At 36.9% G+C, this 25,000-nt stretch overlaps 1 protein-coding gene across 1 annotated transcript in view; it reads left to right on the top strand.

The window, feature by feature from the left end:
* LOC113811660 (polypeptide N-acetylgalactosaminyltransferase 1) overlaps positions 1–25,000 on the top strand; it is an 84,739-nt gene that overhangs the window by 59,631 nt on the left and 108 nt on the right. Inside the window, exons 2-13 of the mRNA XM_070118391.1 lie at positions 6,084–6,218; positions 7,596–7,708; positions 12,009–12,189; positions 12,874–13,054; positions 15,408–15,564; positions 16,040–16,250; positions 16,910–17,027; positions 17,593–17,779; positions 18,714–18,856; positions 19,569–19,707; positions 20,994–21,127; positions 21,699–25,000. The exon at positions 21,699–25,000 is cut by the window's right edge and continues 108 nt beyond it. Coding sequence (XP_069974492.1) covers positions 6,084–6,218; positions 7,596–7,708; positions 12,009–12,189; positions 12,874–13,054; positions 15,408–15,564; positions 16,040–16,250; positions 16,910–17,027; positions 17,593–17,779; positions 18,714–18,856; positions 19,569–19,707; positions 20,994–21,127; positions 21,699–21,839 — 1,840 coding nt within the window. The 3' untranslated portion in view covers positions 21,840–25,000. The remainder of the gene's footprint in view (positions 1–6,083; positions 6,219–7,595; positions 7,709–12,008; positions 12,190–12,873; positions 13,055–15,407; positions 15,565–16,039; positions 16,251–16,909; positions 17,028–17,592; positions 17,780–18,713; positions 18,857–19,568; positions 19,708–20,993; positions 21,128–21,698) is intronic.

A 25,000-nucleotide genomic window follows, 5' to 3' on the forward strand; every position in this document is an offset into this window, starting at 1 on the left:
GGGCGAGGAGAGAGAGGGAAGGAGGTCGAGAAGGAGAGAGAGGGAAGGAGGACGAGGAGAGAGAGGGAAGGAGGGCAAGAAGGAGAGAGAGGGAAGGAGGACAAGAAGGAGAGAGGGGGAAGGAGGGCGAGGAGGAGAGAGAGGGAAGGAGGACGAGGAGAGAGAGGGGAAGGAGGGAGAGAAGGAGAGGAGGAAGGATGGCGAGGAGAGAGAGGGAAGGATGGCGAGGAGAGAGAGGGAAGGGAGGGCGAGAAGGTGAGAGAGGGAAGGAGGACAAGAAGGGAGAGAGAGGGAAGGAGGGCAAGAAGGAAAGAGAGGAAAGGACGGCGAGAAGAGAGAGAGGGAAGGAGGACGAGGAGAGAGAAGGAAGGAGGGCGAGGAGAGAGAAGGGAAGGAGGGCGAGAAGGAGAGAGGGGGAAGAAGGGCGAGAAGGAGAGAGAGGGAAGGAGGGCGAGGAGGCAGAGGGAAGGAGGGCGAGAAGGAGAGAGAGGGAAGGAGGGCAAGAAGGAGAGAGAAGGAAGGAGGACGAGGAGAGAGAAGGAAGGAGGGCGAGAAGGAGAGAGAGGGAAGGTAGACGAAGAGAGAGAGGGAAGGAGAGCGAGAAGGAGAGAGAGGGAAGGAGGGCGAGAAGGAGAGAGATGGAAGGATGGCGAGAAGGAGAGAGAGGGAAGGAGGACAAGAAGGAGAGAGAGGGAAGGAGGGCGAGGAGAGAGAGAGGGAAGGAGAGCGAGGAGAGAGAGAGAAGGAGGGCGGGGAGAGAGAGGGAGGGAGGGGAAGAAGGAGAGAGAGGGAAGGAGGGCGAGGATAGAGAAGGAAGGAGGGCGAGAAGGAGAGGGAGGGAAGGAGGGCGAGAAGGAGAGAGAGGGAAGGAGGGCGAGAAGGAGAGAGGGGGAATGATGGCGAGGGGAGAGAGGGAAGGAGGGCGAGGAGAGAGAGGGAAGGAGAGCGAGGAGAGAGAAGGAAGGAGGACGAAGAGAGAGGGGGAAGGAGGGCGAGAAGGAGAGAGGGTTAAGGAGGGCGAGGAGAGAGAGAGGGAAGGAGGGCGAGAAGGAGAGAGAAGGAAGGAGGGCGAGGAGAAAGAGGGAAGGAGGGCAAGAAGGAGAGAGAAGGAAGGAGGGCGAGGAGAGAGAGGGAAGGAGGGCAAGAAGGAGAGAGAGGGAAGGAGGACAAGAAGGAGAGAGAGGGAAGGAGGGCGAGGAGAGAGAGGGAAGGAGGGCGAAGAGAGAGATGGAAAGAGGACGAGGAGAGAGAGGGAAGGAGGGCGAGGAGAGAGAGGGAAGGAGGACACGAAGGAGAGACGGTGTGGGGCGGAAGGAGAGAAGGAGAGAGAGGGAAGGAGGACAAGGAGACAGAGGGAAGGAGGACGATGAGAGAGAGGGAAGGAGGACAAGAAAGAGAGAGAGGGAAGGAGGGCGAGAAGGAGAGAGAGGGAAGGAGGGATAGAGGGGGTGGGTAAGAGAGGGAGACCGTAAGAAAGAGAGAGAGGGGGGGGGGTACTGAACTTCATCAAAGAAAGAAATCTGTTAATACACATTTTCCTGGTCACGAAAATGTATATTCAGAATATAACAACAAGGTTTTCATGAGAATATAACAAACATTTTGATGATATAATTCACCCAAATATTCTACCCTTAAAGAAAACGAAAGCATTTTGAGGATAAACTACGTTATTCGTAAATTCATATCTCCGTAGCTGAAAATGTGGTGAATTAGATACAAAGAATATGATGTGAGTTAAATGTGAGTTTCTGGATATATTCTTTATTAATTATGGAGTCAAGTGGGGAAGAATAACAGGAGAAGTGTTTGTATGTCACTGGTAGATGCATTATCACCACAGTGGAGTTTTCTATAATTCAGCACATATTCTTATTATTTACTTATAGCATTTACTTATTTCTTTATCATATAATAGAAAACAACAAAATTAGATAAATAGACGAAATTAGTATAATGATTCGAAACTTTTTTTTTCCTTTCCTCACTGTGTGTAAATTATCTAAGTTAATTCATCAACATGCCTTTTCCTCATTATTATGCATAAAATTTCCGGGTGGAGACAAATGTAATGAACATTACATACTATATATCTACACATGAAGTTGTAATAACATAACCATATGACATACAACCAACTTCATGATAGACACCTAAATCTCAAAAAATAACTGCAACTAAAGTGTTGGTTTAAGCAATGGAGGACAGTGGATGGGCGTTGCCATGCAGAATGGGGACGCCCGTATGAGAGGCTGCTTACGGTGTGGGCGGGAACTCATTGAGCTTGTTGTGGGCTGGCATATTTAAGCATTTTTGAGAAAGAAAAAGAAGGGGAAAACATTAGGGTCATTGTGTAATAGTGAGGAAGTGAGAGAAAGAGAGAGAGAGAGAGAGAGAGACAGAGAGAGAGAGAGAGAGAGAGAGAGAGAGAGAGAGAGAGAGAGAGAGAGAGGAGGGAGGGAGGGAGGAAGAGAGAAACGGAGAGAGAGAAAAAGAGAAAGAGAGAGAGAGAGAAACACAGGAAAAAGAGAGAGAGAGAGAGAGAGAGAGAGAGAGAGAGAGAGAGAGGGAGAGAGAGGGGGGGAGGGGGAGAGACAGAGAAACAAAGAGAGAGAGAGAGACAGAGAGAGACAGAGAGAGAGAGAGAGAGAGAGAGAGAGAGAGAGAGAGAGAGAGAGAGAGAGAGAGAGAGAGAGAGAGAGAAACAGAGAGAGAGAGAATGAGAGAGAGGGAGGAGGGGGAGAGAAACAGACAGACAGACAGACAGAGACAGACAGACAGAGAGAGAGGGAGAGAGACAGAGAGAGAGAGAGAGAGAGAGAGAGAGAGAGAGAGAGAGAGAGAGAGAGACAGAGAGAGAGACAGAGGGAGGGAGAGAGAGAGAGAGAGAGAAACAGATAGATAGATAGACAGATAGATAGATAGATAGAGAGAGAGAGAGAGAGAGAGAGAGAGAAGGTGGGGAGGGGAAGGTTTTTTATATTCATTATCATTATCATTTTGCAATGATAAAGTACCCATACTCATACATTCAGGTGTTCTTTCGTATATACCAATTACTTTTTTTTAATAGTTCAGATGTCAGAAGTACCGCTCAGGATTTTTAGTCATCACTTATATACTTATCTCACTTAACTGAAAGTGTCTGGCGTTGTCTGAGCAGAAATTTGCATACCAGAACATGAACAATTATACAAGCATTATAATAGCAAGCAACTACAAAAAATATGTCTGATCTAGGAGTATATTTCTGGAACAATATCCTTGTACACAAACTATATACTTTGTTTTTTTTATCTTTTCTACAGACACGGCAATTTTTTAACGCTGTTATCCTTTTGTTATCATCACTACTATCGTCGTCATCATCATCAATAATAGTGTTACTACTCTCATTATCATTATGTTGTCATTGCCAACCTGACACTGTTTTGATCCAATGTTTTACATAATAAGCAGGTTTTGGTCTTTTCAATCTTTGTCACACCCTTACCTGTTGTCATCATGTCTGTGCTGCTGTTTGTGTCAAAAGTCATGATTATGCCAAAGGAAAACCCCCAGTGAAGAAATTTTTAGTTTTACATAGTATTTCTGTTGAAAATTTTACTCACTTAGATCCTCCCATTTTATGTCACATCTTTTGCCCTGATGTCACTTGCCAATGTTATTTCTCAGGTCAGGTCACTCCTGCGGTCCGAGTTTTAGCTGCCTAGGGTCACAGGGGACTGAGTGCATAAGGTTTTAATACGTACATAACGGATAGTTTTGTTAGTATATAGGTACACAGACACATGCAAATATACATATAAACAAATAAATAAATTAATGAACGAATGATAAAAAGAAATATACGAAAACATGTTTAATATATATAAAACTTGGTCACATGGTATATGCAATATGATCCTATAATTCTGCTTTTGTTACGTCCGTCAGTTGTCCATTTGCACGTTCCTCTTACATTGTACGCCTGATCTCATGTTTAATGAATACAAATTTGATGTCTCACTATAATGATAGACGTAATTCAGTTAATTTCAATGAGATTTGCGAAGACTAGCCTCGCCCGGGCCTTGTTTACATGTGGCTCGGTCTGTTTGAGCTATTTACAGCTGTCTCATTTGATTCATTTTCACTGAATGCTTACCGTGGAGGCCGCATTGCCGCAAACAGACGCTCCAGCCTCCACAATTGTAAGCATAAGGCTTGATCTGCTCACCATCCCGGCGGCTGTGGTAGGTGGTCCGTGACTCAGGAATTGTGTGTGCTCACAGCTCTGCGTTCGGCTCGCCACATTGCTTGCAACACCTGTCGGAAAAGTCAATTGTTGAAGCGAGAACATCCCCCTCGGCCAGGTGGGACTCAGATGGCACAGGCGATGAGCCACTGGCACTCTCTGACGCATTGATCGAGGTGCCGATGTCATTCTTCACAGAATCAGACTAGGCTATCAATGCGCATGACAAATTATTGACAAGTGACAAATGACAACTTAAATATTGAAGAATGATGACACAGGCGCGCGCAAGATCACATTACGAATCAATGGGAATCGTGTTCCATCATTAACATTATTGTTACTATTATCATCATCATCATGATATTGAAATAATTAGACCGTCAATTTACTCAAATCTACTATTTACACCACTACCCGAGTGGTGGGGTGGGGGGGTGGGGGTGAGAAGGAAGGAAGGAGGGAAGTGGGGCGGAGGGGAATGAAAGAGGGGAAAAAAAGATGGCGTAGGGGAAAGGAAGGGGAAGAGAAAAAAAAGTATGGGAGGGGGAGAGAAGGAAATAAGGGAGAGAAAAAGTTGGGGGAGGTTAAGCAGGAAGTGGAAGTCGGAGGGGCAGATGTAGGGTTTAAAGTGTGAGGGGAGGAGTGAATTTGAGGAGAGGGAGAGGGAAGAGGAGAAGGGAGGAGAAAGGTAGGGCGAAGAGAGTGAAAGAGGAGAAGTACTTTCCTTTTTTTGCGGCATTTCGTCGAAATTCTTACTATATATATATATTACACTTTAAAATAATCTGTTTTGAATGTGTGTATCTTAATCAAACTATTATGTGTGATTGGACTGTATTCGTGTCTAGCTAGAAATCACAACCTAAAGCTATATTCCACACACACACACACACACACACACACACACACACACACACACACACACACAAACAAACAAACACACACACACAAACACACACACACATACACACACAAACAAACACACACACACACACACAAACACACCCACACCCACACATACACACACACACACGCACAAACACACACACACAAACACACAAAAACACACTCACTCAAACACACAAACACACACGCAATCAAACACACAAACACACACACACACTCAAACACACAAACACACACACACTCAAACACACACACACACACACACACTCAAACACACACACACACGCACACACACACACACACACACACACACACACACACACACACACACACACACACACTTTTTCCCACCCACTCTCTGCCTCACAACCTCTCCTGATATCCCCTTGTCTATGTTATTTATTATGTGTAGTTACACCTGTGGTTCGAGTTTTAGCTGCCTAGAGCCACAAGGGCATAAGGAGTTAACTCACACACAGACAATGTTTTATTCACATAATTGTATATTATTTAATATTTTTCAGTTACTCTTTTAATCAAAATATGTATCAGTTTTTAGTTTTTATTCTTATCATTAATTGGTTTCATGTATGATACTTACCTGTTTAAAGTATTCAATCTTTATCATATCAGAACTGATCAGTGATGATTTAAATGTCAGATTCATTAATTTATAATTCATACGTATTAACAGATAATTCAATTTAAATGATAAGAATAAACAGTTCATGATTCAAGTGCTATAATTGATAATTCAAAACTATTAGGAAATGATATTCTACTAGTCACTTTACAAATGTAATAACACAATTTAATAATCAACAGAATTCGCCAGTCCACACGTAACTCACACAAGATAACTACCGATACAAATTTGACAAGATTCAACCGCTCGTAATTCAAATTTGAATCCTAAATAATTCAAATTTCCCGCCAGGATGTACAGCTGTCGGCGACGCGGACGTTGGCTGAGCGCGGGTCTGCTGGCGCTCGCTCTCCTCCTCCTGATCTTCCTTATAAGGGATCCGAGAGTCTCCTTCGATGAGAATTCTGACGTCATGATCCCGCTGAAGTGAGTTTATAGAGGGTTGGATCTATTTTTATGTCGTTTATGATTATCTGTTATTTTTTTCTCAAGGCTTCAAGCATTTTTGGTTAATTTCAATTGAAAACGCTATGGTGATTTATTATTATCATTATTATCGTTATCATGACGATGATTGTACTAGATTATTATTATTAATAGTAGTTGTAGTAGTAGCAGAACCAATATATTTATTTATTTTATTATTCATATCATTATCATAAGCATCATTATCATTATCAGATTCTAAACTAAAGAATTATAAGCACAGTATTCAAGACAAATCCAATCTAAGGCAACATATCTTGCTTGAGGTTGCTCGCTAAAATCCACCTCAAAGTCAGCGATAAGGATAGCTTTAATAATGACACTAATCATGATTACGATAATCTCAATCAACATCACCTTCATCGTAATCATGATCAGTGTCATTATTAATGCTATCCTTATCGCTAGCATTAATAATGACACTAATCATGATTACGATAATCTCATTCAACATCAAAGTACCTCATTAGTGCCTTATAAAACAGGAAAAAAAATCCTCTTCTACTTATTTCAATAAAATTTCACACACTATCACAATATATATGAGAAATGGTTTATTCTACTTATTTCAATACAATTTCACAATCACAATATATATGAAAAATGGTTTATTCTACTTATTTCAATAAAATTTCACACACTACCACTATATAAAAAAATGGTTTATTCTACTTATTTCAATAAAAATTCACATACTACCACTATATGAAAAATGGTTTATTCTACTTATTTCAATAAAATTTCACATACTATCACAATATATATGAAAAATGGTTTATTCTACTTATTTCAATACAATTTCACACACTACCACTATACGAAAAATGGTTTATTCTACTTATTTCGATAAAATTTCACACACTATCCCCATTTCCACTCCCATTTCACATACTATCACAATATATATGAAAATGGTTTATTCTACTTATTTCAATAAAATTTCACAATCACAATATATATGAAAAATGGTTTATTCTACTTATTCCAATAAAATTTCACACACTATCACAATATATATGAAAAATATTTAATTCTACTTATTTCAATAAAATTTCACAATCACAATATATATGAAAAATGGTTTATTCTACTTATTTCAATACAATTTCACAGACTACCACTATATGAAAAATGGTTTATTCTACTAATTTCGATAAAATTTCACACGCTATCAAAACATATATGAAAAATGGTTTATTCTACTTATTTCAATAAAATTTCACATACTACCACTATATTTTTATATATATTATATATTTTATATATATTATACCACTATATTCCCCCTTTTCACTCCTTCCCCCTTTCCCTCCGCAGATCCAAGCACAAGAACCAAGAGGAATACATAGACAAGCGAGGAATCCACGTGGTGGTCGGGCACTACATGGGCGAGGACATTCCGGGAAAGAGTACGCCCAATCTGACCGACGGTACGGAGTGGGATGAGGACACTGGGCTGGTTGAGGTCACACGCACGCACGCACACACACGCACACACACACGCACACGCACACGCACACGCACACGCACACGCACACGCACACGCACACGCACACGCACACGCACACGCACACGCACACGCACACGCACACGCACACGCACACGCACACGCACACACACACACACACACACATATATATATATATATATATATATATATATATATATATATATATATATATATATATATATGGAAGAAAAACCCACAATGCACAAACTAGATTTATTGAGGAAAATGAGACAACAGTTTCGGATTCGTCCTCGATTCCATCTTCGGGTCTGAAGAGGCAAGGGGAGAGTAAGCGGTATAAGAAGGAAAGGAGGAGAAGCACTCGGGAACCACGGGGCGGGTGAAGACAGGAGAACGGAAGCGAAGGGAGGTCAGGTCAGGTCGAAGGATCAGGCGGTCTATGTGACGGGTGACCGGCATAAGGGAGGAGACGAAGGATGTGGGAAGCGAGGAGGCTGTCGGCAGGAGAGAAACCACTGTTCAAGTTGAAATTGGGCAGCAGCTTAATCAGAGAAGATTCCATCAGTCTGCGGGCATGGACATCAGCGGAAGGGAAGAGAATGCGTGCTGCTTTCCAGTCCATCTGATGGCCAGTGTCCCACTGATGGCAGAAAAGGGCGTTGTTGCTATGTCCCCTGGGTACAGCGTACTTATGCTGAGACAGACGCTTAGTAAGACTGGCGCCTGTTTCACCAAAATACTGCTGATCACAGGAGGCACACGGAACAGCATAGGTGCCCACCTTCGAGGTAGAGGAAGAGCAGGTGTGAACCAGGTTACGACGGAGAGTATTCACCTGACGAAAGGAGAGTCCGCAGTTGAGAGACTGCAGGGGCCGACGGAGGGAGTAGATCTCCTCAGTCTAAGACAGGCAGGTGAGGAGACTCACTGGGAGGGGAGTCATGGTAGAAGGTGCGTCGCGCCCTGGATAACGCGACGTCTAGGACATGGCGAGGATAGCCCAGTTTGGAGAACGAACGACGCAGGAAGTCGATCTCTCCATCCAGGTACTGGGGGTCACAGATGCGGAGGGCACGAAGAAACAGCGAGGTGGCAACCCCTCTCTTCACATGCAGTGGATGGTACGAGAAGAAGTGTATGTACATACCACTGTGCATAGGTTTCCTGTACATAGAAAAGGAGAAATGATCAGCAGAGCGATGGACGTGTCCAAGAAAGGGAGCTTGTCGTCAACCTCCCATTCCACCTTGAAGCGGATGGAAAGAGAGAGAGAATTCAGCTGCGACAGGAAATCAGGAAACAGGGCAGGGTCGTGGGGCCAGAGAGCGAAGACGTCGTCGACATATCTCAGCCACATGGAAGGCCGAGGGGAGGTGGAAGGGAGGAGCTCCGTTTGTGAGAATTTCTGCTCCTTTTAGGAATCTCGTTATAAATGTTGTTTTCCCATAGCTCTCCCGAGATTTAATGGTACGAAAAAGGCAGTTTCCCATGCCATTTCCTCACAATGTAGGCAGTGTCGAATGATAATCGGAAAATGGAAATGTAAGGTGCCTCGTCTACAGCCTGCATGGCGGTGGGTGGCTTTTCTTCCATTGATAGCGCGCGCGCGGCTAATCGCGGCCCCTTCGCATTGATGTGGCACACCGTGTCAATTCAGTGTCAGTCACATGAACGGAACATAGTCATAGCAACAGTATTGCAAGCTTAGTATAAAGAAAAGAAAAGAAAAAGTAAAAAATAAAACAAGGAAACACAAGGGGATTAAACATTGCTTGACATTCGTAATCATTTCCCCGCCATTTTTATTCCATTTTGATTAAATGCTTTTAATACTGGCAGGCACCGAAATGTCTGTGTACCAACAGGACAATCAAATCTCTCGATCACGAAGCATTTAACTACGAAGCCACGTCGACGATTTCTGATGAGTCCTCTTGTCCGATTTTTAAAAATTTCAAAAAAACATTTCACACACATTGAAAGTGATTTAAAACGGCATTATTTTAAGACCGGCAACTGAACACCTTTTTTTTCTTTAGTGCGATTACCAAGATTTTGTAAAAGGTTTTCTAGATTCTTGTGATAACGTAGACTTTAGATATGGGGACGTCTGCTTATCCTATTAAGTCCTAGCACACAATTTGAAATCAAAACAAATTAGATAAAGGAGATAACCGAATCTCGCATGACAGTGTATCGAATGATGAAATACCTAAGAAACTGCTCTCAAAAGTCGGTATATCTTTTTAATGTATTTTATTCGGATTAATTTTATTGATTTTTCGGTGTTACTGATTTAGAAAAATTCCAGTGAATTGAAGAAACGGGGAGAGAGAGAGAGAGAGAGAGAGAGAGAGAGAGAGAGAGAGAGAGAGAGAGAGAGAGAGAGAGAGAGAGAGAGAGAGAGAGAGAGAGAGAGAGAGTGAGAGAGAGAGAGAGAGAGAGAGAGAGAGAGAGAGAGAGAGAGAGAGAGAGAGAGAGAGAGAGAGAGAGAGAGAGAGAGAGAGAGAGAGAGAGAGAGAGAGAGAGAGAGAGAGAGAGAGAGAGAGAGAGAGAGAGAGAGAGAGAGAGAGAGAGAGAGAGAGAGAGAGAGAGAGAGAGAGATTGAGACGTGACTCATTTTTAAATTTTTTATTTCACAGTTTTACCTTTTACTTGCTCTGAAGATTTGTTTTGTTTTATTCTTTCATAAATTTTAGAACAATTCCTGATTAGATGGTTTTATAATTTAGTCGAGGGTTTATCACTCCCATGACGTATTCCTTTTTTTAGCATTTATTTTTCTTAATTCATTTCACAGGTTTGATACAAGGTCTTATTTCATCATTTCAATCATTTATGAAAAACAAGAAAGAAAAAGAAAATAAGGGCCTATTTATGACCAATAATCCAAGGCTTGACAATGAAAAAATTTCATGTAAAAGGAGATATTATGACCACGAGACCAGGGTCCGCCATTATACATTTTACTATCTCGCATAAAAAGATGATTTCCCATGATACTAATTTCCTTAGAAAATGCATGAAGGTTAAAGAGAGAGAAAAAAAAAAACAATTATCCGTGTTGCAAGATATGATTCAGCAACTGATATAATTATACGAAAAATATATTTTCATCAAAAGCTCAGTCGTGTAATATCTGAAAGAATTCTAACACTGAACTAATTAGGTCCAATTAAACTGCTTTGAGGAATATGTTCACAGAAATTCATGTTTATCTTGGTATTAAAAAAAGGGATGTAAAAATGGTATCACTAACCCTGTGCGTTATTAATCTAATAAATATATCTGCCCATCTCTCTGCTTCCTTCTTTCTTCACTCGCGCACGCACGCGCACAAACACACACAAAAACATATGTATTTACATATATGTGTGTGTGTTCACATATATATGTATATATATATACATGCATACACACTTATATATGTGTGTGTATGTATATATATGTATATATACATATATGTACGTGTATATATGTATATATATATATATATATATATATATATATATATATATATATATATTCTCTCTCTCTCTCTCTCTCTCTCTCTCTCTCTCTCTCTCTCTCTCTCTCTCTCTCTCTCTCTCTCTCTCTCTCTCTCTTTCTTTCTTTTTTTTTTTTTTTCTTTTTTTTTTTTTTTTTTGGTTTACATACATGTACTCGGCATTCCTTTCTTGCTGTTTGCGCTTTAATCATCAATTGCATCAAGCTGCTTTAGGCCTCGCGGATCCCATGACGTCATCTGACATGAGATGCCTGCAGAGGGACCCCCAGTGGAAGGGCATCGTCCTTATTAGTAGTCCATCCATTTATATTCATCAGTCTGTGCGTTTCGTGAGACAATGATCGACTGATTTGTTAAAACTGTGCGAGGCCCGACCCAATGAATATTTTTTATATCCGGACATACATTTACACAGAAATAAATGTAAATCCATTTATCTGATAGATATACATTTATGCAGCTCTCTCTGTCGGGTTATTATGCGTCTAGACTGATTGATGAGTATTTATTTTTGTGTATGTGCATTATGTATTATGTATGTGTACGTGTATTAGGAACATTTAATGGGTCGGGCCTTCCGCAGTTTTAACACACCGGCCGAAAGACGCGAGAGATAAAACACGAACCAGAAACGACCACAAGAAAAACAGATCCTACAGACCTAAATATTTACTCCCACCATATTCCTTCACGAGAGAGAGAAACCCGCCGCGGAGCCTCCCTTAACGTAAACTCTCTCTCCCACGGACAGAGATCCTCAACACCAACGGCTACAACCCCCACGTTGGGGCGGGCGAGAATGGGGACCCCGTCCAGATCCCCAACTGGGAGATGGGGAAGATGCAGCGGCTGTACCACATCAACAAGTTCAACCTCTTGGCCTCCGACAGGATTTCCGTGAACAGGTCCCTCCCCGACGTCAGGAAGAAGAGGTGAGTAGCCCTGCAGTTATCTGTGTATAGGCCATGTGTTTTTGTCTCTGTGTATGTGTAGTGTGTGTAGTCCTGTGGTGAAATATGTGTATTAGTGTGTGTAGTCCTGTGATGAAATATGTGTATTAGTGTGTGTAGTCCTGTGGTGAAATATGTGTATTAGTGTGTGTAGTCCTGTGAAATATCCATACCCTGGTTGACAAACGGATGCGCGTATACTCTATCCTTCTTAAAAAACAACACACACACACGTATATATTATATTAATTATATTATATATATTATTATAAGTGAGTATGTGTGTACACTTATGCGTAAATCTGTGTGCGTGCGAGTAATTTTGTCTGCGAGTGTCTACATGTGTATGTGAAAATGTTAGCGCGTTTGTGTGTGGAAGTTAAAGTGTACGTGTGTGCATTCCTGTACGTGATTGAGAGTGCTTGTGTGCGTGTGTATACATATATTTGTGTACACGCGTGTTTATACTATTAAACACACTCACACATAAATAGGCATATGTATATGTATGTGTGTATGTATATATATACATATATATATATATATTCACACACACACACACATATATACATATATAAAGAATAAAACAACAAAAACAAAACGTAATACATACACACGAGAAAAATACGATGACCCCCCCCCTCCGCCCCCCCCCCTCCCCCGCAGGTGCCACGACAAAACCTTCGCCGTGTCGTCCCTCCCGACGACCTCCGTCATCATCGTGTTCCACAACGAGGCCTGGTCGACCCTCCTGAGGACCGTCCACTCCGTCATCTCCCGCTCGCCGAGGCAGCTCCTGAGGGAGATCCTGCTGGTGGACGACGCCTCCGAAAGGACCTTCCTCAAGGTTGGTTATTTTCGTGTTCGTTGGATCATTATTAATATCATTATCATCATTAATGTCATCCTTATCATTGCTATCATCATTGGCATCATCACTATCATCATCGTTATTCTCATCATCATCAAGATCACCATTATCATAGTTATTCTCATCATCAAGATCACCATTATCATCGTTATCTTCATCATTATCGTCATTGCCCTCCTCATCATTGCCATCATCATCATTATCATTATTATCCTTAGCTTCACCACCTAGCAGGTATAACAAACCAACCTAAATGGTCAACAATCAATATTCAAGAAGCACTAAACAAAATAAAGATATACAAAATAAAAGATCATAATTACAATAAAACAAAAACAAACAGATAAACGAATACAAAACCAATAAATCCTCACAAGAACGAATAAACCTGCAATTAACAGAACCAACGACACCAACACTCATCAGAACCCATTGACCACTAACCATGGTGTGTGTGTGTGTGTGTGTGTGTGTGTGTGTGTGTGTGTGTGTGTGTGTGTGTGTGTGTGTGTGTGTGTGTGTGTGTGTGTGTGTGTGTGTGTGTGCGTCTTTCTCTCTCTCTCTGTCTCTCTCTTTCTACTTCTCTCTTTCACTCACATCACTCTAGGACCCCGTTATGTGTATGATGCCTGGGCCCGTTCTCGGCTGTTGCTCTTCTATGTATTTTGTAGTGGAAAGGTATGAATGAGAACGAATATCTTCACAATACAAGAGATGTATTTAACCGCTTTCGATTAAATACATCTCTTGTATTGTGAAGATATTCGTTCTCATTCATACTTTTCCACATTTGTCAACATGAATACGGTTCGTATTTTGTAGTCTTAGGATCAACGCTGAAATATTTATTACGACTTCAGATTAGCCTCAGGAGCTCATGAGTAGTTATTTAGTAATAATGACAATAATAGTAATAATGAATATGATAATAATAATAATAATAATGATAATAATAACAATCAATAATAATGATAATAATAACAATCAATGATAATGATAATAGTGCTAATGATAGAAAAATAATTATTATGATCATAATAATTATTATTGATATTATATCAATAATATGGGTAATGATAATGATGAGGGTGGGTATGGTAATAATGATGATGATAATAAAGGTATAATTTATTATTTTCATTATCAATATTATTACGATTATTATTAATATAATGATTTATAATTATTATTTGCAGTAGTAGTTCTAGAAATAGCGACATATTTTTTTCTATTAACTGTTTTTTATACTACTACAAACAACAACAGGAACAACAACAACAACAATAATAATAACAATAATGATAATAATCATTACAAGTATTACCATTATTTTCCTTCATATAATAAGATTAGTAGAAATTTTGCCATATATTAAATTGATCACATATTGACGTGAATGACGTGGGAATGTTACACCTAACAACAGCAACGGCAATGATAATAATAATAATATTATTATAGCAACCACTCATATGACGCTCAGATTAGTGGAAAAAACATGGATTAAATAAATCGGTCATTTATTGGCGTGAGTGACGCGGGAGATCTCACACCATCTTCCGGGGAGTGAGAAAACACTTGACCGTTATCTTAATCGATGAGAAATGAGGAGGACGAGAAGACCGTGAGCCTTTATGGCATCTCTCCCACTGTAACTTTGTGAATTTAGCTACCTGTTTATCTTTGACCTCTAATAAGAACCGTTAAAATAAATCGGCAGCCGTCATGGGACTAGAGGACCGCCTTCCGCTGCGCTTGAAAAGAGGCGGTAGCAACAGCGTCACTATTTACTCAACTGTGGCCTCCTTATGTAGCATCCTGCGATAGCTCGAGAGGGTGATAATTAAATGGATTTATCGGCGTTATACTTCGTGGGAGGTGTTTTCATTGAAAATACCGTTCTTTGCGTAAAGAACCCAATTCTGAATGCTTGCTTGAACAGGATCTCCATCGTGGCACACAGACTTTTGGATTGGTCAGTCAACACCAGTTACCGTAAAGTAATAAACAACCTGTAACTTGTAACCAATAAACCTCTAATAAAAAACCAAAGACCAATTAACCTAACCGAACAAGCAATCAATGGCCAAAAGCCAATGTACACAAACAAATAATTCAATAAAACTAAAAGACCAATCTAAGCCTCCGCTCCCACCAAAACCCATCCTCCTTTCCCACCAAACAGCCTCCACTCCCAACAAACTCAGCTTCTACTCCACTAAACTCAGCTTTCACTCCCACCAAATTCTCTCCACTCCGGCAAACTCTCTCCACTCCATCAAGGTCATCCTCCACTCAACCAAACTCATCCTCCACTCCACCTCAACAGGAGCCCCTGGAGGAGTACGTATCCAAGCTCCCTGTCCCCGTACGCGTGATCCGGTCTCCCAGCAGGACGGGGCTGATCAGGGCGCGGCTCCTAGGGGCGCAGGAGGCCAAGGGGGAGGTCCTTACCTTCCTGGACGCCCACTGCGAGGCCACTATAGGTAAGGACTGGGGCACGATGACGATCTAGGGGAAGGGTGGGGTAGGGGGAGGAAGGAGGGAAGGAGAGAGAAAAGAAAAACATGGGAGAGAGGGAGAGGGAGGGAAAGAAACACAGGGAAAAGGGGTCATAAACCAAACATTTGTTTTTCTAAATTTAGAAGGGAGGAGAGTTTACTAGTATATACATTTATCTTTTTAGCACATAATACATCTTATTAGTTTGATGTTGATATGGTAAACTTTTTTTATAATGTTATCATTACTATTATTTTCATATGATATTATATCAGTGTAAGAATTCCAACTATTACTTAGCTATAATGATTATATTAACATTGTTATTGTAATCTATCATTAATCAGATTTTACTGTTGTATATCATCATAGAGTTTTAGAGTATACATCATTCTGACAAACCCTCAATTATATTGCAATTTTATGACTTTAGGAGTATAATCATTCCCTTCATTACAGGCTGGTTGGAACCCCTGCTATCAAGAATTGCTGAAGATAATAAGCGAGTAGTGTGCCCTATAATTGACATCATTCACGAAGACACCTTCCAGTACGTCAAGTCTTTTGAGCTCCACTGGGGTGCCTTCAACTGGAACCTCCATTTCCGCTGGTACACCCTGGGGCAGAAGGAACTCGATCAAAGGAAGAAAGATATCACAGAGGCTTATAGGTGAGTGGAATTCTTCTAAGAAATGGACAATTTTTAAGACATGTCTATGTAAATAAATATAAAGTCAAATTGCTGAAATGTGCTGCTATTTTTACTTTGTTCTACAGACTCTGGTAAATAAAAAAGAATAGAAAAAAAAATCCAGAAAAAAAATGGTTTGTAGTGATGACTCTTTAATGGAATGTATTTCATTCCTGCTTGGCATTACAGAATAACAGAAAATATCAAGTTCATTTAGGGTTACTATATATCAATTCTTGGATGTCTTGTGGCACTTTTCAGCTTCAATTTTATGTCAGAGCCTGTGAAACACATTGTTGTATTTACAGCATGGATAACGGCTGTGAAAAATTATATATATATATATATATATATATATATATATATATATATATATATATATATATATATATATATATATATATATATATATATATATATATATATTTAAGCATTTTGCACTAGATGTATATATGTATATTCTTAGCATATTTGTAGTAATCTTGTCTTTTACTGTGATACAAGCTCATCACTCCATCAAATTCTAAGAATTTGTAATTTCCATCATAGAATTTATACAAACTACCACATGCCATTCAACATGTTTAACATCTTTGAAGTTATCATTGCATTGAACAACCTCCACTTTCTCATCCCAGGACCCCAGCCATGGCAGGAGGGCTGTTCAGTATCCACAAGGACTATTTCTACAAAATTGGCGCTTATGATCGTAATATGGATGTCTGGGGTGGAGAGAATCTTGAAATGTCCTTCAGGGTATGGAAATTATTATTTTTTTTATGATAATACTAGGCTAAAGAAAGAAAGTTCTATTAGATAAAAATATGAATATATATAATTTTTTCACTAATTGTAAGGTGTATTTATATCATGGTTGATATATTTATAAAGACAAATATTTATGCTTGCATATGTATTTAAAAGATTATACTTCTAGAATCAAGAAAATGTCAAGAGAGAGTTCAAGTAGTTCTTAAGTAGGTAATTTGATATACGGTGACATTTTGATAATATGTACAGTGCAGTAGGGGAAAAAAAAAAATACAGTTTCACAAAAATCTATTTGGTGACTATATTACTCACCAATTTTTGTACATATTTGTTACATTTTCATCAAAATTGTGAAATAACTTCTTTTCATTCAAACTTCTTTTGCAATACTAGTCAATATAAAATACACAGTTTGTCATATGTTAACTGGATGAAAATTTTTTCCTTAGTATAAAGAACATCATTTAGAGACACAGTATTGATATGAAATCAGATGTGTATTAAGTACCCTACACTACATTTTAAGCCTAACACAAACCCCATTCCTCAGGTATGGATGTGTGGCGGTTCAATTGAGATAGCCCCCTGCAGTCACGTCGGCCATGTATTCAGAAAGAGCTCTCCCTATACGTTCCCTGGGGAAGGGGGAGTAGGGGGCGTCCTCTACAGGAATCTTGCACGTGTTGCTCTGGTCTGGCTTGACGATTGGGCGGAATTTTACTTCAAAATTAATGCAGGTAAGTGTAGTTGACATGTAAGAGTTAGGTTGATTTTTGTGTTAACTATAAACAGTGTCTTGAAAGTGAAGTTGTGTGGTTGTTTTTTATACTTCCTGCTATATAGAGAGAATGTCTTACAAAGGAAGTATTATCCTATATTGATAGCAGGTAAGCGATTTCGACAAAAAGTTTATATGGAGAATGTGACTGATTTCTGGTTTAAAAACAGTGCAAGGATGTCACATTTTCTGACTGCTTTAAATTATATCAAAATCATTGCTTGCATGTGCTTATATTTTTAGAACAGTAATTTTGATTATGTGGTACACTTGAGTTTTACAATCAGACTAAGTATGTTTAAAGTATGGGATCCAGATCCATTTCAGAATCTGAGTAGCAATTTGGTAATGGGTGAATTTGAATTATATTGTGGCTAGGATGATTTTTTTTTTTTTAGAATAACATATTCATTCCTGTGTTCTGTTTAGAGTACCCTTTAAAAAAGAAAAAAAAAATACATGACTTGTATTTAAATGCAATGTCACTGCAATCTGCATTTATTAGGATGGTGAAAATATGGTGTATGCATGTGGGAAAATGTGTACAATAATTGGTAGAAATGAATATGAAATATATGAAACAGAAGTGAATAAAGATATGGAATCAACAATGTGCAGAAAGTAAAAGAGAACATGGCTATACATAACTATTCTGAGAGAGAGAGAGAGAGAGAGAGAGAGAGAGACAGAGAGAGAGAGAGAGAGAGAGAGAGAGAGAGAGAGAGAGAGAGAGAGAGAGAGAGAGAGAGAGAGAGAAAGAGAGAGGGAGGGAGGGAGGGAGGAAGGGAGGAAAGAAACAGAAAGAGATAGGGTTATAGAGAAATTGATTTTATGTTTATTTGATGACACCAAAATGATTATGCCAGCTACATATCATATTCCCTCTTTTGCAGAGGCAGCAAAAGTCCGAAATGATGTTGTCGTGAAAGATCGAGTTATGCTTCGAGACCGTCTCAGTTGCCATACTTTTGAGTGGTATTTACAGAATATTTGGCCAGAAAATTTCTTCCCTGCAAAAGATAGATTTGTGGGCAAGGTGGGTAATCTGGTACTGCTGTCATGTATATAGATAGGTAGATATAAAATTATTTAGACAAACATATAAAGTGATTGGTAGATAGGTAGACTGATATATATGCATATTTCTTACTATTTTCCCTTTTTTTCTTTTCTTTTTTTCCTATAGATTTTATATAAATATTGTTACCAGAATATGATGTATCAGTAATAATAACACTAGTAATATTATTAGTAGTAATAGTAGTATGACATATATCAGAAACATATCAATACAAATATAATATCAACTTCTCATGAATACAGTAATGATTATGATAGATAGTGCCATCTCTACTATCACTGGCCATAAATTTTTAAGTATATTTATATGTAAACATTTTTTTCCTTACTGAAACTATGAGAGCTTGTATCTCCTACTTGTTCTATGTTGTCATTTCTACATCATAAGTCAAGCTAAGTACCACAATCTCCTCAAAAACACTTAGGAAAGGTTTCTACAATATTGCCTCTCCCTGCAGACCCTATTGTTAACTGCCTCATGTATTTAGTGCTTGGCATTCCCATATTACTCATTCAGACTGACTCATGCACCCATACCCCCTGGGAAACATCCCTGATTCACACCTGGTTCCAGCTAATATTACATTTTACATAATAATTATATTTTGCTGACATTGTTCAGACATAATAATAATGACACATACCTAAACATTTCCATACCTTGCCAGATCCGCCACGACTCTCTGGGCAAATGTCTCCAGCGGCCAATGGGTAAAGGGGGCTCAAACCAACCCACAGGCACGGCTGTCTTGCGTGAGTGCGTCTATGAGGTTTACCCATCGCAGATCTTCGTATTTAGTAAGAAAGGTAAAGCTGTGGTTTTATTATTTAATTATTTTGTTATTCAATATGATGATTATTGAACATTTTGAGTGTTTTTGGTTTGTGTTTGTTTTTTTCCATATTGTATTCCATGAAAATCACAAATTGGAATAAAAAACTTGTCACATAGGTCTTATATTTGGTTTTGAACAATACTAGATAAACACATAAAGTTGTGACCATTTTTTTTTCATTATTCTGCACAAGAGTCTGCAAAACATCATATTACAGGATACATCATATTCCAGTTGATATCTAAGATCAGTTCTCACCACCTTAGTGTAGGCTATATCATGATGGATAAAAATATGTGCTGTTGTATTATAAACTGTCATAATTGAATATGTTCCTTCCTATTATATATGATAAACATATACATATATATATATATATATATATATATATATATATATATATATATATATATATATATATATATATATATATATATGTTTATATATTTATGTGTATATACATGTATGTATATATGTATATATACATGTATGTGTATATGTATATATACATGTATATCTATCTATCTATATATATATATATATATATATATATATATATATATATATATATATATATATATATATATATATATACATATACATATATATATATATATATATATATATATATATATATATATATATATATATATATATATATATATATATATATATATATATATATATATATATATATATATAGATATATATATATATGTATATATATGTACATATATGTATATATATATATGTATTCATATATATATGTGTATATATCTGTATATGTATATATATATATATATGTATATAGATATGTATATGTATATATATATATGTTTATATATATATATATATATATATATATATGTATATATATATATATATATATATATATATATATATATATATATATATATATAGATAGATATATATATGTATATATGTATATATATATATATATATATATATATATATATATATATATATATATATATATATATATAGATAGATAGATAGGTAGATGGATAGATAGATCGATATATATATATATATATATATATATATATATATATATATATATATATATATATATATATATATATATATATATATATAATTAGATTAGATTAAATTAGATCCAGTAAATTGCTTATCAAAATTTCATATTGATTATAGTATCAGTAGCTAAATACCTTGTGAGATTACCAATTCAATTTAAACAACTTTCTCTCCTCTTACCATTCCTCTCTAATAAAGGCTACATCATGACTGACGAGAGTGTGTGCTTAGACGCCCCAGACGCAGAATCAGCCAAGAATCCGCAGGTGCGCATCATGGCCTGCAATGAATATGAGAGGCAGAAGTGGACCTACAAGGAGGACACTAAGCAGGTATAGAAGAGGAATATTTATAGCGACAGGAATAGTATGAGTTGTAGTGATATTGATATTACAATTATATTTACAAGATTGGGAGTGGTGATATTGCAATAGAAATTATAACAGTAGTAATGCTGCTGTTGCATTAAACATTTTAATAATAGCAGAAATGATCAAAGCTCACTATTGATTGCAGTACATAGTGCAATACATGATGAGTATCAGTAACGATGCTGCCCGTAACAGTATAGATATTGATGGCAAAAATAACAACATTGATGGCAGTGATATTTAGATAAACATAGATCTTCATACAGAATTAATTTTAAGGCCACTTTGTTTCATAGATTCACACTACTTTGTCCTTGTGTGTAGAGAAATTCTGTCCATTATAGTATTAGCTGCATCGACATAGTAGAAAATAATAATAAATCAGTTGATTAGGATCTTGCAGAGGACATTTCTAGGTCTATATCTTCACTGGGTGTGATTTGCCAATCCATCAACTAATCCATCAATCCATCAGCTGATAAATCAAGCCATCAGCCAACCAATAGACTAATCCCTCCCTCCACCACAACAGGTCCAGCACAAGCAGACTGGCTGGTGCCTCGACCTCCCTTCCAAGAGCAACCCCGACACCCTCTCCCTCAGCATGTGTGACACATACAGCACATCACAAAGGTGGAACTTTGAGCATGTGGATTGGGCCAAAGGACGGTGATTGTGGTTGGGGATAAATAAGAATAATTTAATGGTGGAATTTTGAATAAATTGTTGGTGAATAATATGATTGAACGATAGATACAGAGGGTGGATGAATGAGACTTGATGGTGGTATCATGATTAATGATTAAATGGCAGATGAATAAGGAAAAAGAGCTGATGATGGATGAATGCGATAAAGTAATGAATGACCAACAAAACAAAATGATCATGGAAAAAAGAATAAACAAATAAAAGAGTAAAGATAAAAGAAATGGCTAAGAAAGATATGGATGAATGGTAGGTAAATGAGTAAAAATGCAAATAGGAAGGTAATAATGAATAACATGAATGAAAGCTGAAGAAGATGAGTGGATGATGTAAAGGTAGATGATAAATTATTCAGAAAGCATCTTTAACAAAGGAGAAATACAAAAAGCTGAATGGATAACCTGTTAATATAGAGAACAAAGGCTTATAAAGAAGAATGAATGATAAGAAATAAAATAAATGAACAAATGAAAATAAGCTGAATGATTCAGGAAACAAAGGTGAATAATCAGAATATAAATGGAGAGTAAAAAAGGGGTTTAATAGCCGATTAAGTGATAAGCACTGTATAAATATATGAGGTAATGAATGAATTAATGCATATTGTATGCAACTGTAAAAGTGAATAATTAATTATTTAATGCATAGTGTATAGATAATAGATAAAGAATAAGTTTATGTATAATATTGATAATATTACTCCCTGCAAGCTAAAGGGATCCGAGTCATTCAACAAGATAAGTGTACAGTGTGAATATCTATATATTTTTTAGTAAACAGTGATATACAAGTAGATGGTCATATTTCCTGCAGCTGATGGTCCGGCAACCTCTTTTAATCCGGATGGAATAGTGGATATTTGACCTTTCCATACTGTCATTACATTAGTTCCTTATGGTGGCGATCGCCTATTTTTTCTTCTCTCATTTCATTTTTCTTTTGTTAAGTTCAGAACTTCATAGCATGACTTAGAGATATGGGAGGAGTATAGCTTATGTGTCCTTTGTTGATCTAGAAAAAACAGATAATGACAGAAATTTGGTGTGATTTACTTTAATAAGCATTTTTATTTATTAGTCGGTATTATGATACATAGGGTGTTTGGGAAGAATCCATGTTTTTTTTTTTTATAATGCCACTTCATCTTGATTTTTCTGGATAAGTTATTTACTTACTTTCTTATTATTTGTGTTATCTTTTTTCACTAAATGAAAAATTATGATGTCAGTGTTGCTGAGTGTAAAAAGAATATATGTAAACTATACATAAATCTAAATCTTGCTTACTTCACATATTGTCTTCTTTTTAATGCTATTTGCAAAATGATAATTGTGTTACTGAATATATGGTATTTAATACTAAGTATTTATATGCACATATAGATACATTGTTATATCTTAATTATAAGGTATACTGTCTAAATGTTAGGATTTTTTCACATCATTAATAAATTATAGTAATCCTAAGGAGCTCAATTATTTCTAGCATTTTAAAGGCTGCAATGCATTAAACTGTGTGTTAAATCAAAGTGTAAACAGTTATTAACACTGTACTTAAATATCCTTTCAGTAGTATATTACAGGATGAATCTATAATCATTTGTATAAAAAGTTTATATATTTTTTCTTATATATTGATATCACCATTCCATTATTGAATTTGCTGAATTTGATTCTCAGATGAAGTAGTCAGTGATTTAAGATTTTAATCTATTCCATGTACTTTTTATACAATAGGGGACTCTAGTAAAAGTTGCAATATTTTGTAATATATTTGTCAGTTCTGTCTTTACTGTTAAGGCTTTGAAGATTCATAGATGATGTAGTTCTTTTTGTATTTTGTTTTTACATATGTATAACAACTTTTGTGTTGTTGATACAGTAGTTCTTGTGTCATACTTGTACTGTTAGTGTCGAATATGGCAAACATTGAATTACTAACTTTTCACCTATAAAGAGGTTGTTGATGGTAACCAAGATAGAAACTTTGGGGTTTTTGGTCAGTATATTTCACCCAATATGTATGGGCGTTCTTAACTTTCAAAACAAAAGCAAAAACATCTTTTTATTGTCATTACTCAGAAATCTGTTATATATTAATGTTTTCTTCTGAAAGAGGGAGCAAATGCAAATCAATACTAACACATAAGTTTCAAAAGCACATTCAAACATTTTAAACTAATGGGTATTTCACTGTAATATAAAGAGAGGAAAAGAAAAAGGACAAACAAAAATAAAGGAAAATTAGCCATACCAACAAGTCACTCATGTTTAGTTTTAAAATTCAGTCTTGTATGACACATTTTTTTCTGTGACATCTGTGATGCAGTATATTGTAAATGAGAAGGATATTTCTTGTAAGGATGAAGTCGTTAAAGCTACTAGGTAGCTTCGTGAGGTAAATGTTGATATAATAATAATTCATATAAACAGTGTGTGATAATAATATATACTAAGTATGAGATAGTTTTGAGCGTAATTTTTTTCTTTATTAATAGTTAATCTTATTAGTTGGAAATCTTCCGTTCTTTCAATATTATTTGTTTATTTTGTAGCATTTTGCATGAGCATTTAAGTTTTTGTATTTTCCTCATTTTTCTTGTTTTCCTTTGGAAGACATGAAGCTAAAACTAAAGTAAAATCAAGATAATGGAAATTAGGATTTGATTTTGTTGGAAGTGAATACGCATATTAAGTTTGGAAAATATATTGGGAATGATTACTTTTCATGTAGAATAGGATAAAATCAATTAATTATGCAACCAAAAAGCTTTCTAATATTTCACATAGTCATACAGGCTTTTTTATGTATTGGTTGTTTATCAATATTTTTAGTTATTTAAAATGTTCAATCAATATATTTAGTTATTTTGATATTCAAAATATGCAGTGTATGATTTTTCTATATTTTTAGTTTAGTAAAAGCTGCTAATATTTTTGAACTGTGTCTAGATTTTCCCATTCAGGAAATAAAGGATTTTCATTATAAGATTTGTTAGATTTATGGAATTTTGAGCATAAAGACCAAGACTTGACAATAATAAATGCTGGAGGTGAAATATGATGAATATTAATGATGATATTGGAACAGGGTATGTTATGGAATATTCTCATTAGTATGTAAATTTTT

This window comes from Penaeus vannamei, chromosome 42, assembly GCF_042767895.1.
Source record: "Penaeus vannamei isolate JL-2024 chromosome 42, ASM4276789v1, whole genome shotgun sequence".
Taxonomy (NCBI): domain Eukaryota; kingdom Metazoa; phylum Arthropoda; class Malacostraca; order Decapoda; family Penaeidae; genus Penaeus; species Penaeus vannamei.